This window comes from Terrapene carolina, unplaced genomic scaffold (genome assembly GCF_002925995.2).
Source record: "Terrapene carolina triunguis isolate 2854851 unplaced genomic scaffold, T_m_triunguis-2.0 Scaffold33723, whole genome shotgun sequence".
NCBI lineage: Eukaryota > Metazoa > Chordata > Testudines > Emydidae > Terrapene > Terrapene triunguis.
In genome coordinates, this window is record NW_020698074.1 from 2,760,480 (window position 1) to 2,775,549 (window position 15,070).

Here is a 15,070-nt window from a genome sequence, read left to right on the forward strand (position 1 = left end):
AGTCTTTATGGTTCTCTGAATATAGTCTGCCTGTGAATATAGAAATTTCTATGCAAATCTGGCTCCTGATGTGACAATGAAGGGAGTAAAAATAGGTGCATATCTTTATTTTTATTGTTTCATGTGTGTGTGCAGGGAGACATCCTAGTCTCTCAACCTTATTGATCAAATAGATTACAATTAGAATGAACAAAACAAATCTGACAAATTCATTTTCTCTCCTTTCACTAAGAATCTGAAGGCACAATTATATACTTTTCAGTGTTTTCTAGCTGGTCACTGCAGTATCAACTGTGTTAATATACAATAAATTAAACCCTACCTATGTAAACCTAGTGATCTTTGTATAACTCTAAAGAAAGTGCTACTAAAGAGGTGGTTTTCTTCAGTGTCCTGATTTTGAGTATGGTCTATTAATTAGTTCCTAATTCTCTCTAAAAATCTGTTAGTTTATTCTATGGAACAGATTTCCTTTTCTTCCTGAAACTGTTTTGTTGTTCAGGCATGTACATTGGGATTTCCATACAGCTACAATCATTATTTTTGTGCTTCTAATAATAAATAATTTAAAAGGGGAGTTGGCTTCGTGGGCTACGTATTCCCACAAAATCCTTGAATGGCTGTTGTCATAACTAAATGTGCTTTTAAAATATTATCGATTTGTTTTCTTCTGTCCCAAGAGGTTTTTTTTTTTTTTTTTTTTTTCCCCTAGACAGGACTATCACGTGTGCTTAAAATTGCTAATTGCCCCACATTTTCTCCAGCATAGTATATTAGGATTTCATGTGGCATCTCAGATCTCTGGATGCACACAAAGTTTTGGCTAAACAGAGTACTGCTTAACCAGTTTCAAAAGTTTATGCTCTGGCACCCGAGTGCCATTATGATATTGTAGGCCTGCCAGCTTTGCAAATGGTAGGGGAACATCCCCGAAGTTTAATTAAACTGAGTTGTGCTATTATTCATTAAGTCTTTGTCAATTTACAATGAGAAACTTTGTCCATTTACAATCTTTTTGTCCACCAATTCTGCTGGGTGTATGTGAGGCGAATGGGAAGAAGTTCAGTGCTTCAGGAGCCTCTCTTTATAAGGGTTATATACATTCTGTCTTGTACATCCTCATATTATAAAATGAAGTTTAGTCTATCTGGGGTTTAGAGGCGTACATAGAAGCACTGGGTCGTTTTTCGGGTGTGTAGCTTTTCAGCCATACTCCTTATTCTCTTGACTGCCGGCATGAAACTTATTTTATCACCTGTGCTTAAAGGCTTTTCTCTGAGGGGACAAATGGTACATGGCATGCTGAGTAACCTTCCTGTTTTGTTTTTGCCATTCAGACTTTGAAACCTAAACACATTTGGTATTGGGAAAATATTTTATTAGAAAACATTCCCCTGCTGAGCTTTGGTATGTACTACCCAAAGGAGGAATGTTCATGAAAAAGGTATCTGTAGGGGCCTGCCTGGTGAAGTGAGGAGTTTGAGAATTTAGTTAAAACTTTATAGTTTAAGCAAGTTAACTTCAAATTAGATAATTCTGGATAGAGCTGGACTTAATTAACCAATATGTTTGCTTTGTATATTTTTAGCTGGTCACTGCCTATCAGACTGTCCAGAGAGAGAAGAAAAAGCTACAGGTAAGAAGAGGTACAATTTTTCCTGTATTGCCCGAGCATATTTCTGAATTTTAAAATGTTCTTCTCTTGCATAGTAAAATATGTAAGTGATGTACTAGTAATTAAAGAAAAAGAAGCCAAGCAGCCGAATCGCTTTATTTTAAAGGTAACTTTCCTTTTTCTTTTGGCATGTTAAAAATAAGTCACACTAGCACTAAAATATTTTTAATACTAAAATTTCAGATTAGGGATTTTTTTGTGGTTCAATCTTTTCTTCTGTAACAGTTTGAAATGTATTCTCTTCTTTACTTTAAAAAAGGCAAAAAATAGCTCATGCTAAATAAATTGAATACATTTTCTATATAAGGTGGTACTTGTGTGTATCTTATATGCAGTATGGATTCCAGAATCACTTAATTTTGTAGTTTTCCTTTCACTATCACATATACCACCACCACCTTTTCTTTAAAGTGTTGTAGGCAGAGTGCTTGTGTACTGTGTGCTACATTGGATCTAAAGTCTTTCATAACCCCCTGATTTCTGCAATGTCCTGTTGCTAAATTCTGTGCTAGTGTTAACACATTGCAAAATCTTTCCAGAATGATTTCAATGAAATCCAAAAATTTACTATCCATTTCATTACTCTAATTTAGTATTGCCATAATTTTCTGTGTGAAGGGACACAGTAATCATTTCACACACTTATATTTGATATAGCAAAGGAATACCAGGTATATGGGTTCTACAAGCCCCTTTGTTGCTTGCATATGAAGTAGCATTCACAGCTTTTTGAAACCCATATAGCAGGTACAAGAAAAGCAGGGGGGAAATGAAAAGCCATTGTGTCCTATGGGTGAAAAATGCTCTTATGAAGGTGTAGGGGTGGCTAAACACATGGAACAGTAATTTGAAAAAAACAAAAAACAACTTAGACAAACAGTAAACTTAAAGAAATCCTTTGGAGAAAGACTCAGAGGATGTACAAAAGGGTAAGAAAACATACAGAAAGTGGAAAAATGAGAGGCCAGTGTTCCTCAGGGGACATAAAGTAAGTGAGCATTCTGAAAAGCTAGGGAATCAAATGAGAAAATATCATAATGCAAGGTTAAAAGTTAAATTCAAGTAATAATAAAAAAAAAAAAAATAGAAACCACAGGTTATAGGGGAATAAAAAGAGGCTGTGTATTTTCAATTGTGACTCTTCCGTTGGGGATGCTTGCTACACTTCTGTGTGGTTGGTTTGTTTGTTTTGTTTTTTTAGCAGCCGCAGCCAGGATCAGGGCATAGGGATTTTAATGCTCTGTTTTATAATTTGCTAGTAATCCCTTTTGTACTAATACTTTGACAAGGCAAAGTAATCAGGCAGATTGATTTGGAAGAGAGATGCAGAACATAAGTACCCTATACTAAAGTTAAGTATCTGTAGCTTCAGTGTGAATACTTTAAGTAAAAATTTGAATTTACTTAAACATATTCTGCTTTTTCTTTTTTATTAAGGGTATATTGAGCCAGAGCCAGGATAAAGCACTTCGTAGAATTGGAGAACTACGAGAGGTAACTTCAATTGATGGTTGAATATTTTTAAATTCATACAAAACACACTGATGATTTATCCTTTGATGTGCAGTTTTTTTAGTTTGTAGTAATTAACAAATTCTATAATACCACTGCCATAAACCTGGAATTCCCTTCACCATTTCTGTCTACCTTTTTTTGTATTATTTTCTTTCCTATCTTGCTTATTTCCACATCAGCCACTGCTGTCTTGATCTAGGATAAAGCACAGTTCCATAACATTGTGATAGAACTGCGTTTGCCTGTTTACACTATTCCTCTTGTCCCTGCCCCAAATGAGTTATAAGATGAATACCCCCAACTGTGACAGAAAACTGAGGCTAGCATGTGGTTCTTCTTGCAGCTTAGATGAGGCCTAACAGTGGATGAGGATATGAAATTTGTGACTGCTTCAGTGGTTGGAAATGGGATTGCACATCATTTTAGTATACATTTTCCAAAGATGATCTGCAAATAATTTCAGAGAATTTTGTGACAAGATTTGCAGATCCCTATCTGTTTTAGGCTCACTGTGCTTAGTTACTACAGGCATAAGCACTATAGAAATACCTAAAATCACCTTTAAGCAGACAATAGAAAAATACTAAGTTATTGTAAAAAAACTGAGTTGAATTTCATAACTTTGTCATACAGTGTCTTTCCCACCTTGATGATTTTTGAAAAGTCATTTACTTTAATTTGTACCCGTTTATTATCCTGCCTTTGGTATTGAGCAAAACCAAACAATGAGCAGAACCCAGTTCATGAAGAGGCATTATCTTGCTTTAATTTCTACCATATACGACTCTATTCTTTAAAACCATGCCAGGGTTTTGAGTTATTTCTTATTTACAAAAATATTTTTATCATGTAACGTACAATATAATTAAAATCAGGATGAGTGGACATAAATATGATAAACTGATCAAATTAAAACAGTCCTGTCCATTTGAAATTGTGAACCTATGCTGTATATAGTTAAGTAGCATGTTAAGTAAGTTCATTGGCAAGTATGCCTCCTTTTAATTTAACTTGAATGGTATTTACAAAGTGTATAGGAATCATGTCACAAGTTTAACAAATATCTGCAATATGTTAGAGAGAGAGCAAGGTATACTGACTGTTTTACAAAACCAAGGTAAAGATCCCTAATGAAATGCAATCAGAAATTGAAGCGACTTACCACACAGGTATTGGGTATCAGAGTGAAATGTCAACTCTGCTTTCACACAGAAACATTAGTCTTCAATTTATACATGTTCCTAACTCTACATAACAAGCTCCCACAGAAATCTAGCCCCCCCTCCCCCCACTCATTCAAAACCAAATACCTTCTCCTTAACTGCCATTCTGATGTAACTGGGTTCCACACACTGCTTTCATCATATTCTCACTTGTTGCTATAGCTCTCAACACTGTTGCTAAGATCTTTAAAATGTCATTGTATCATCATTCTGATTTAGGAGATTTTAGGTGGTTAAACTCCTATGTTTTTTGCCAAACAAATGATCTAGAAGATTATTTAATAAAGATAAAAGGAGTTTCTCAGGCATAATCTCACTAAAATAAAGTGGCCGTATTTCACATTCATTGGCAAGAAGGGGCTCACAGGTTTCCTTGTGTGCCAACCTTCTTTTAAACTATTTTTTGGTCTGTAATCACAAAGTGCTGTTCCTCAACAATGTGGGGTCTAATTCAGGTGAGCACAGTTTGTAGAATTTTAATTGTAACTCTCAGTAATTTTGACTCATGATCACATTCTGTATTGTATAGCAAATTATAATGTTTTTACAAAAGATAAAGGGAGGTGACAAATTAGCTACCCCCTTCCCTTATTAAAAATTTTAAGTTAAATTTCCATGACAGTCATCTTATAACTATCTGAAATGAAACATCCTCATTTGGGCATGACCCTTTTCCTATGGAAGTAACAAAACTCCCTGTGCAATGGTTTAGGAGTTGGGTCTCTACTGAGAAATTTAGACAGATCTTTCCTTAAAAGATACTTTGATTCTTATCATGCTTTTTGTAAAGATAATTTACTCTAAATCTGAGTACATCTTTACTGAAAACCATAGTCATATGCATAGCTTAAGACTGATGATAACCTTACAGAAGGGTTACTAATTATGTAATATTGAATTTATTCAGTGTTTCCCTAATCTGCATCAAATTATATTTGCAGCTCTGGAAAAGATTGTCTAAAACCAGATCTTGAAAAAGTCAAAAATTAATAGGAAGCAGTCTGTTGGTCTAAGCCAGTGATGGTCAATTATTTTTTTGTCGAGGTCCCAATTTCTTGGTCAAGATATAGTCAAGGGCCAGAGAAAATAATAATTAAAAAAACCCCAATAATGATAAGTAAGTAAAAAGATTTTGGAGTCCGTTCAAAAGAGTCTGGCCGTCCGTATTTGGCCCGCAGTCTGCCTATTGACCTCCCATGCTCTAAGCCATCAACTTCGGTAGAGTTTGATTCCTAACTTTCCAAAAAATAATCAAAGGTGCTACTAGTAATCTAGATATATTTCTTGTAAACAAAATTTGTTTTAAATAAGTGTTCTTTCTTAGAAAGAGTTGCCCCTTACTGTAGAAATGGAGGTTAAATTGAGTCTCCTCTGAGGATAGGTCCACAACATAACAATGCCCTGTAAATGAACACTTCCCTGCCTGCCTTTTCTGTTCTTTACCAATAATAATTTCAGGGCTTGCAGATACAGCAGAGGAACATTTTATCATCTGTAACTTACATCTGTAGCAGTAGAATTCTTTGGCATTTGTTGTCACCCTGAGCTTTTTTTGTCTTTGCCAGCTTGAAAGTATTGCAGGTGAGACTCTCAATGCAGGAAACAGGGTAATCAATAGATAGTGAGAAATGTAAAGCAAAGCGAGGCTAAAAAAGTGAACTCAGTTGAATGGGAAGTGAAAAGGAGCAGTCTGTGTCTTGGAACTCTCCTCTTAAACACAATCCTCCTGTCTCTGCATGGCTCGTATGGTAAGCTCACAAAGATGCTATTCTTTATAGGCAGTTGCTGTTCTCAAAGATGACATCAGGGAGGGAGGGTTCAGTTATGACATCTGGAACTCATCCATGAAGGTAAGGGGTAAGCAGTAAGACTTAGAGCCTAAAAGTGAGGTTAACAGTGTCAAATGGGAATAAAGAGGAGAGTGAGCAGTCAGTGTCCAAGGTCTTGCCCCAGCTGTCTTGCTTTGTCTCCTTCTGTCTCTGCATGGCTTGCACAAACCCAGACTTACAGGTGCAGTTCTCTGATAGGTAAATGCTTTTCTCAAAATAGGCACCTGTGAAATGGTAGTAATTAGATTCGGTCCACTAGCTCTACCTGGTAAACTTACTTTAAAAATGTCTATATATCATTGGGGGCATATATGTTGATGAAAGTAAGTTTTTAAAAACTAAAGTCCTAGGAAATGATTTTCAATGGATGCATGTTTAAATGCATTCATTTCTTACAGTCAACAGAATATCTATTAAGTCTTGCTCCAGTAGAACTGTTTAGCAATTGACCACTTAAAGAGGTTTACAGATGTACCCTTCCGCACTTCGAGCACTGTTGTACTGTAGTTGCTGCTCTGTAATATAGATCTTGAAGCGTTTAGGAATATTTACTCCTTTCAGAGGAGAATAAAAAGAAACCAAGAGAGACATGATGGCTCAGGGAATTGGTAGTGATGTACATAACTCTTTGGTGCAGGATCACTGATTAACATTGTCGGAGAATAACACAGTTCTCACTCTTTGTTTGGGTACAGCAAAGTCAGATACTTGATTCTCTCTCTATCAATTGCATAGAGGGAGAGAGTGCACTAGGACACAGGGTCTCCCCCTCCTATGCAGGTCTCTCAACAGGTAAACAATTACAGCAAGCATTTATACCTTTTTTTACAGACAATGAAAAGCAACAGCTGCATTTTGTTTATACATTGGTCATTCTGATATCTTGTTTTTCTCACTTATGTAGACTCTTAGTCTACATTCCATATTGTCTGCACATTATCTACACAAGGTCGCAACAACTTCTCACACAGTTCTTTCCCACTCGCCTCACACAATCCTCGCTTTTACAAATCTCGCGTTATTAGGGTTACAGTTAGTCTGACTCTTGCTAACAAACTGTCATGCATTGCAATCCCCTTCCTGTCAGTTCTTTCTCTGCTTCCACAACATTTAGTGTAGGTTAGTAGTCCATTATCTTATGTCCATTCAGGGAAGTGAATAGGTAGTACCAATATAGTTTTTAGTGGCCAAATGTTGACAAAGGCACTGTCATAATTAAAATTAGTTGGTACTCTGTTAGCCTTCTCATTAGGGAGTCATAGGAGTGGAGACTGACTACCGTCTGCATTAGAAGTGGTAGTTCTCTGGTCAAAGTAGAAGCAAATTGTTTGAGCAGTGAGGGAAACTTGATTTAATCTATGGATAAATTAAGGATTTTAGCCTCATGAGGCCTAGTCTTGTGAGAGCCGTGTGTTCTCAACTCCAAAGGAACTGAAAGTGTGTGGCAGCTTTCGGGAGTGGCCCTGAAGTGATCCCATCACAAGCATTAACTCACTTAACTTTAAAGAGAGGGAAAAACCATGCTCTTACATCAGATCTTGTCTCTTTTGTTAATTTTGAAGGGTGGTACTGTATGTGCAAGCAGATATGCTGAATATTTTACATACATGCTGTACTGTAATAACTGTTAACTTTGGTTCATATTCTGGACACAAAATTGCAGTCAAATTTAAATCAACAAAAACATTAGTACATCTTTTAAACATTGTATTGAGATTATTTCATCATAACATTTTAATTTAACTTTTAAACAAACTTTTCATTTTGCATTGAAAACTTTTCTCTGTGTTCCTTAGGAACTCCAAATGGATCAACAAGCTAAGAAACATCTCCAGGAAGAATTTGATTCATCTTTAGAAGAAAAGGATCAGCTTATCAGCGTCCTGCAGACTCAGGTAACATCACTGATCTAAGAAAGAGGCTCTTGAATCAGTTGAGGGAACAAAAGAGAAACGATCGCCCTCTTTCCGAATACTGTAGTATACAAGGTTTTATAAAGAAATGGCATGGGTTCATTTCTTTAATGGTAGCATTTAGCTCCACATGTCAGTGTCTTTTATAACAAATAATGTTTGTTATGTTTGTGGTCTGTAAAGCTTCTTGTACACATGTGGTATTGAAGAAATAATACTTAAGGATGTATACTACAGGTGATAAAGAGCAGTTTTGCAAAATCATTCACACAAGAAATGCATTTGTTTTCTAATGGCAAGTAAAATATCAGAACCATCATTATGGGCCTGGTGTGAGCAGATGTTCTTTGAGTGCTTGCTCATATCGATTCCAATTAGGTGTGTGCGCCGGATATATACCCCAGCCGACCCAACGCCCCCTCAGTTCCTTCTTACTGCCCATGACGGTCGTTGGAACTGTGGAGCGCAGCTTAGCTGAGCTCCACCTCCCTAGCTTCTACTGTAGCACTCGTTTATAGTTCTCAATAGTTTTAAGTAGTTGTTATTACTTCTTTAGTAGTAGTTAATAGTTATTGTTCTTGGTGTAAATAGTAGTTGGGGGTAAGGGGCTTCTCCCCTCCTCTCCCTCCCGGTACCCGGGCTGATGCCGAGGTCTCCGGGTTTCAAACCTTGCTCAGCCTGCCTTAAACCAATGCCTACGGGAGACCCCCACGACTCCTGTTTGAAGTGCCTGGGGGAATCCCATCAATCTGACAAGTGCCGCATTTGTAAGGCATTCAAGCCTCGGACTAAAAAGGAGCGGGACTTTCACCTGAAGCAGCTCTTTATGGAAGCAGCACTTAGCCTGATGGCCCTGTGCCGAGACCCGGCGCTGACTTCGTCGGTTCGGAGCGCGCCTGCGGCACCGGAATGGTCAGCGCCACGTCCGGACACCGGCAAAGACTCTCGGCACCGGACGTCTTCGGCACTCCTACCAGCACGGCGTTGCTCCCTGTCTCCGGGACCGAAGAAGCAGCACAAGCAATCTGCTGTCCCCTTGTAGTCGCCGGCGCCACCTGTGCCTCCCTGGGAGCCGCGTCCCGTGTTGGAGCGTCTGGCAAAGACACCAACCCCGGTACCATCGACTCCGGCGCCCCAAGGGCCGTCGAGTCCGGTGCACGTAAGCTCCCCGGTGCATACCGTGGTCGAGCTTGCGCTGCCGTCCACCCTGGAGACATTCCCCACGGCGCGCGACCTGATTGCGGTCACCGAGCCGCGACCATAGCAGTTTTCGATACCGCCAGTACGGGCTGGTCCCTCAAAAGGAAAGCCCTCTATGCTGCGCCCTCCCTCGCAGAGTGAGATAGGACGGCACCGATCCCGGTCACAGTCCCGATCCAGACGCTGGTCTCGTTCACGGCACCACTCGCAGTCCCGGCACCAATCACCATCTCGGCGCCGCTCTGCCTCACGAAGATCTACGTCTCAGTACGGTCGGTACCGGTCCAGCTCCCGGCACCAATCCTGACGCCTGTCTGAGCGCCGATCTACTCGGAGTCGATCCCGGCACCGTTCCACCCATAGATGTTCGTCGAGGTCCAGATCCGGCTCCCGGCACCGATATGGCCACTGGTACCGGTCGGGATCGCGGTACCACTCGAGACCATGGCGCCGATCTCCATCTCCACGGCGCAGGGCGGTACCGCACGACAAGGCAACATAGCAAACGCGTTCGGCTCCACCTTGGCTGTCCCTCTCCGCCTCGAGGTCGTCCCAAGCAGGAAGTGGCTACCATGTCCAGGACTAAGATGTGGACAGTGCTAGTCAATGGCAGGATGAGGGCCAGGATCCTGGTCATGGACCTCCGCAATGGTCCTTTTGGCCCCTTGGGCTTACCATCAGGCCCAGGGTGTCCCCTCAGGGGCTTTTCGCTCTGCCCATTTGGAGCCCTGGGTACCAGAGGCCACTGTGAGTCAGCCTCCCCTGGGTGGCTCGGAGGCGACGGCTCTGGCCCCAGTTCAGGCCCATGCTCCTAGCATGGTGGACCTAGGGCAGCTGGACCCTCCCCAGCAAGACCTTCCCCAGGACCCGTTAGCCCCGGGAGTATCCTCCTCGTCTTCACTCGACAAGGCAGTAGCGGGTACTTCCTCCTCTGGCCCCCCACCTATAGACCTCCATGCCCACCAGGAGTTACTCCGCAGGGTGGCACAAAACATGAGCCTCCAGGTGGTGGAGGTAGAGGATCCGGTAGTGGACATTCTGTTTGTCGACACAGCGACCAGAATAGCCTTGCCCTTCATCTGGACTATTCAGGCTAATGCCAATACGATCCGGCCTCTATTCCTCCTACTGCCAAATGGGTAGAGAGGAAGTATATGGTCCCCTCCAAAGACTACAAATACTTGTTTACTCACCCCCAGCCGTGCTCCCTAGTTGTACAATCCGTTAACGAGAGGGAAAGACATGGCCAGCAAGCTCCCACTCCTAAACCCAAGGACGCTAGACGCCTGGATTTATTTGGGCGCAAAATTTATTCCACTGGCGGCTTGCAGCTCAGAGTGGCTAACCAGCAGGCCCTCTTGAGCCGATACAATTATAATACCTGGAACTCGATGCAGAAGTTCAAAGAGCTTATTCCTCAGGAGTCCAGGGAGGAGTTTGGGGCTCTACTAGAGGAGGGCAAGAAGGTAGCCAGGACATCTTTACAAGCCTCAATAGATGTGGCAGACTCGGCGGCTAGGACTCTAGCCTCGGGTGTAGCTATGCGCCGCATCTCGTGGCTACAGGTCTCCGGTCTCCCACCGGAACTCCAGCAGACTATACAGGACCTACCCTTTGATGGCCAGGGTCTGTTTTCAGAGAAGACGGACTCCAGGCTTCAGAGTCTGAAGGACAACCGAGCCACCGTGCGTTCACTGGGCATGCATACCCCGGTGACACAACGTAGGCCCTTCCAACCCCAACTGCAGCGCACCTACCCTAACCCCCAGCCGAGACAGGACTTCTCTAGAAGACGCGGCCGGGGTGGTAGGCGGAGACAGTCTGGTCCGCAGACAAGCCAGAACCAGGGTCCCCCCAAACCATCGGCGGGGCCCAAACAGAATTTTTGAGGATGCGCCTGAGGGCGAAGCACCAGTCTCCTTCCAGGATCCTTCCCCGCCTTTCAACAACCGCCTCTCCTGTTTACTCCGTGCGTGGTCCCGTATAACATCAGACCTCTGGGTCTTACGTACGGTGGAAAGTGGATACCGCCTTCAATTTGTTCCCCCCCACCGCACCCTCCCTCCCCGTCCCTCTTCAGGGACCCCTCTCACGAGCAACACCTTCTACAGGAGATGCGAACGCTCCTAGCTATCAGAGCTATAGAGGAGGTTCCAAGGGAACTGAGGGGCAGGGGGTTTAACTTGCTTTATTTCCTAATCCCCAAGGCAAAGGGAGGGCTACAGCCCATCCTGGACCTGCACGGACTCAACAAATTCATGGTAAGGTTGAAGTTCCGCATGGTTTCCCTGGGGACCATTATTCCTTCCCTAGATCCTGGAGACTGGTACGCCGCCCCTGACATAAAGGACGCGTACTTCCACATAGTGATTTACCCGCCGCACAGGCGTTTCCTTCGATTTGTGGTCAACCAACAGCACTTCCAGTTCACCGTCCTTCCCTTTGGTCTATCCATGGCACCAAGGGTCTTTACAAAGTATATGGCCGTCATAGTTGCCTCACTCCGTCGACATCGGATCCAAGTGTTTCCGTACCTTGACGACTGGCTCATTCGGAGCCGCTCCAGGGACCAGGTGAAATCTCATGTTCCGTTCACCATGAGCTTGTTCAGACAGCTGGGCCTGCTGCTCAATCTCGGGAAGTCCACTTTGGAGCCGACCCAAAGAATAGACTTCATCGGAGCAGTTCTAGATTCGAGACTCGCCCATGCATCTCTACCGCACGCGCGCTTTCAGTCTTTGGTGAGCATCATCCACGGCCTCCGAGGCTTCCCGACAGTACGGACGTGCCTGGGTCTCCTGGGACACATGGCGTTTTGTACCTTCGTGACCAGACACACCAGACTGCGCCTCCGTCCACTTCAGGCCTGGCTCTCAACTGTATACCACCCAGGCCAGGACAGCATGGGCACAGTGGTCACGGTACTGCCGGAAGTTTTAACCTCCCTGGACTGGTGGCTGAACCCCAACTCAGAATGCAAAGGGGTACCATTCCATGCCCCACAACCCTCCCTGGCCCTAACTATAGATGCATCATCTTTGGGTTGGGACGCTCACCTTGCGGACCTTCGCACACGGGGCCTTTGGTCCACACAAGAGAGATCCCTGCACATCAATGTACAGGAGCTGAGAGCAGTGCGCCTGGCTTGTTAAGTGTTCCACAAGCACCTTCAGGGCCGTTGTGTTGCAGTTTTCACAGACAACACAAAGGCCATGTTTTATATCAACAAACAAGGGGGAGCGCGATCGTTTCCACTCTGTCAGGAAGCCATTCACCTGTGGGAATTCTGCGTAGCCCACTCAATCCACCTGGTGGCGTCATTTCTCCCAGGAGTACGGAACACCTTAGCGGACCACCTCAGCAGATCCTTCCAGGCTCACGAGTGGTCGAGTCGCCTGGACGTCATCCACTCTGTCTTCTGGAAGTGGGGGTTTCCCCAGATAGACCTATTCGCCTCTCGCAAGAATCAGAAGTGCCAGGTGTTCTGCTCTCTCCAGGGACGCTCCCCAGGTTCCCTGTCGGACACCTTCCTAATACCATGGAAACACCACCTGTATTACACCTGTCCTCCATTCCCGTTAGTCCACAGGGTCCTGCTCAAGTTGCGCAGGGACAGAGCCCACTTAATTTTGGTTGCCCCAGCGTGGCCCAGGCAGCACTGGTATACCACTCCCCTAGATTTGTCGGTGATCACTCCAATTCCCCTTCTGTTGTGGCCGGACCTGATCACTCAGGAACACGGATGACTCTGCCATCCCGACCTGCAATCCCTCCACCTCACAGCTTGGATGCTGCATGGCTAACTCAATCTGAGCTACGTTGCTCCCGCTCGGTACAGCAGGTCCTTTTGGGTAGCAGAAAGCCCTCTGCCAGGTCCATGTATTTGGCCAAGTGGAAGCGTTTTTCCTGCTGTGCTCTGAGCAATACTGCCCCCTGGAGGCGCCAGTACCTACCATCTTAGACTACCTCTTGTCCTTGAAACAGCAGGGCCTGGCAGTTTCATCCATCAGAGTACACCTAGCAGCGATTTCGGCCTTCCACCCAGGTGAAAATGGGCGCTTGGTCTTCTCCAATCCCATGGTCAGCAGGTTCCTCAAGGGATTAGAAAGTCTATACCCGCCAATTTGGCATCCGGCCCCTACGTGGAACCTCAGCCTGGTCCTATCCAGACACATGGGTGCCCCGTTCGAGCCGATGGCCACCTGCTTGCTCCTGTACCTTTCCTGGAAGACAGCCTTCCTCGTAGCTATCACCTCGGCGAGGCGTGTGTCCGAGCTTAGAGCCCTCATGTCGGAACCACGTATACGGTGTTCCATAAGGAAAAGATACAATTGCGACCACACCCTGCCTTCCTTCCTAAGATGGTGTCTGCCTTCCATGTCAACCAAGACATCTTCCTCCCGGTCTTCTATCCGAAGCTGCACGCTTCTCGACGGGACCAACAGCTGCACTCCCTAGACATTCGCAGGGCCCTCGCCTTTTACATCGAACGAATAAAACCTTTTAAGAAGACAACCCAGCTGTTCGTAGCTGTGGCAGACCGGATGAAGGGCCTTCCGGTCTCCACCCAGCGCATCTCGTCCTGGATCACATCATGCATCCGTGCGTGCTGTGACTTGGCTGGTGTCCCAACTACGCACCTTACTGCTCACTCCACTCAGGCTCAAGCTTCATCCTCAGCTTTCCTGGCTCATGTACCCATACAGGACATGTGTAGGGCAGCAACTTGGTCATCGGTGCATACCTTTGTTACCCACTATGCAATAGTCCAGCAGTCAAGGGGTGACGCTGCATTTGGCTCAGCAGTTCTGCATTCCGCGACATCTTACTCCGCCCCCTCCGCCTAGGTAAGGCTTGGGAGTCACCTAATTGGAATTGATATGAGCAAGCACTCGAAGAAGAAAAGACAGTTACTCACCTTTGTAACTGTTGCTCTTCGAGATGTGTTGCTCCTATCCATTCCAAACCCGCCCCCCCTTCCCCTCTGTCGGAGTAGCCAGCAAGAAGGAACTGAGGGGGCGCTGGGTAGGCTGGGGTATATATCCGGCGCCGTAAAGGCGCCATTCCAGGGGGCTCCACAGTCGACCCACCGGGTGTTGCTAGGGTAAAAATTCTCCGACGATCGTGCACGTGGCGCACATACACCTAATTGGAATGGACATGAGCAACACATCTCGAAGAACAACAGTTACAAAGGTGAGTAACCGTCTTTTAGGGCTGGTAAGTTTTCACAACGCTTACACAAAGATGATATTGGAAAAATGTCCCATTTTGCTTCACCACCTATAAGAATGATAGTGTTTATATGAGTGGAGAAAAAGCAATGATTATTGTGAAATCTTATCAAAGAGAATTTGTCTTTCTATGGTATGGAGATACCAATTTGATTAAAGCTTCTTTCCATTTTGAAAGAAAAACATGTAAGAATGTATATGTACCATAATATTGCTTCATTTTTAACAAAATGGATATTTTATTTAGGTATCTTTGCTGAAACAGCGATTACAGAATGGCCAGATAAGCACTGAATTACCTGAGACAAATACTGAAACTGAACCACAAAGTCCAGCAAAAGAAATCAGTGCAGAAAATGTTTTGGAGCCAGGAAGTACTGGTAGGTGTTTTTCAGAGAAATTTTGGAGAGGGTGGGACCAAAAGGATGATGCAGTTATGACAGCATATCAGCAGGTGCAACTTAGGCTAATGTAATAAAAA

The 15,070-nt window shown here is 44.1% G+C and overlaps 1 protein-coding gene across 3 annotated transcripts in view; it reads left to right on the forward strand.

Moving 5' to 3' along the window:
• The window catches only part of LOC113409506 (golgin subfamily A member 4-like), a 111,811-nt gene that overhangs the window by 35,426 nt on the left and 61,315 nt on the right, over nucleotides 1-15,070 (forward strand). For all 3 annotated transcript variants that reach the window (XM_026663503.1, XM_026663501.1, XM_026663502.1), the window contains 4 exons: nucleotides 1,589-1,636; nucleotides 3,113-3,169; nucleotides 8,039-8,137; nucleotides 14,837-14,969. In XM_026663503.1, the coding sequence (XP_026519288.1) occupies nucleotides 1,589-1,636; nucleotides 3,113-3,169; nucleotides 8,039-8,137; nucleotides 14,837-14,969 (337 nt within the window). The remainder of the gene's footprint in view (nucleotides 1-1,588; nucleotides 1,637-3,112; nucleotides 3,170-8,038; nucleotides 8,138-14,836; nucleotides 14,970-15,070) is intronic.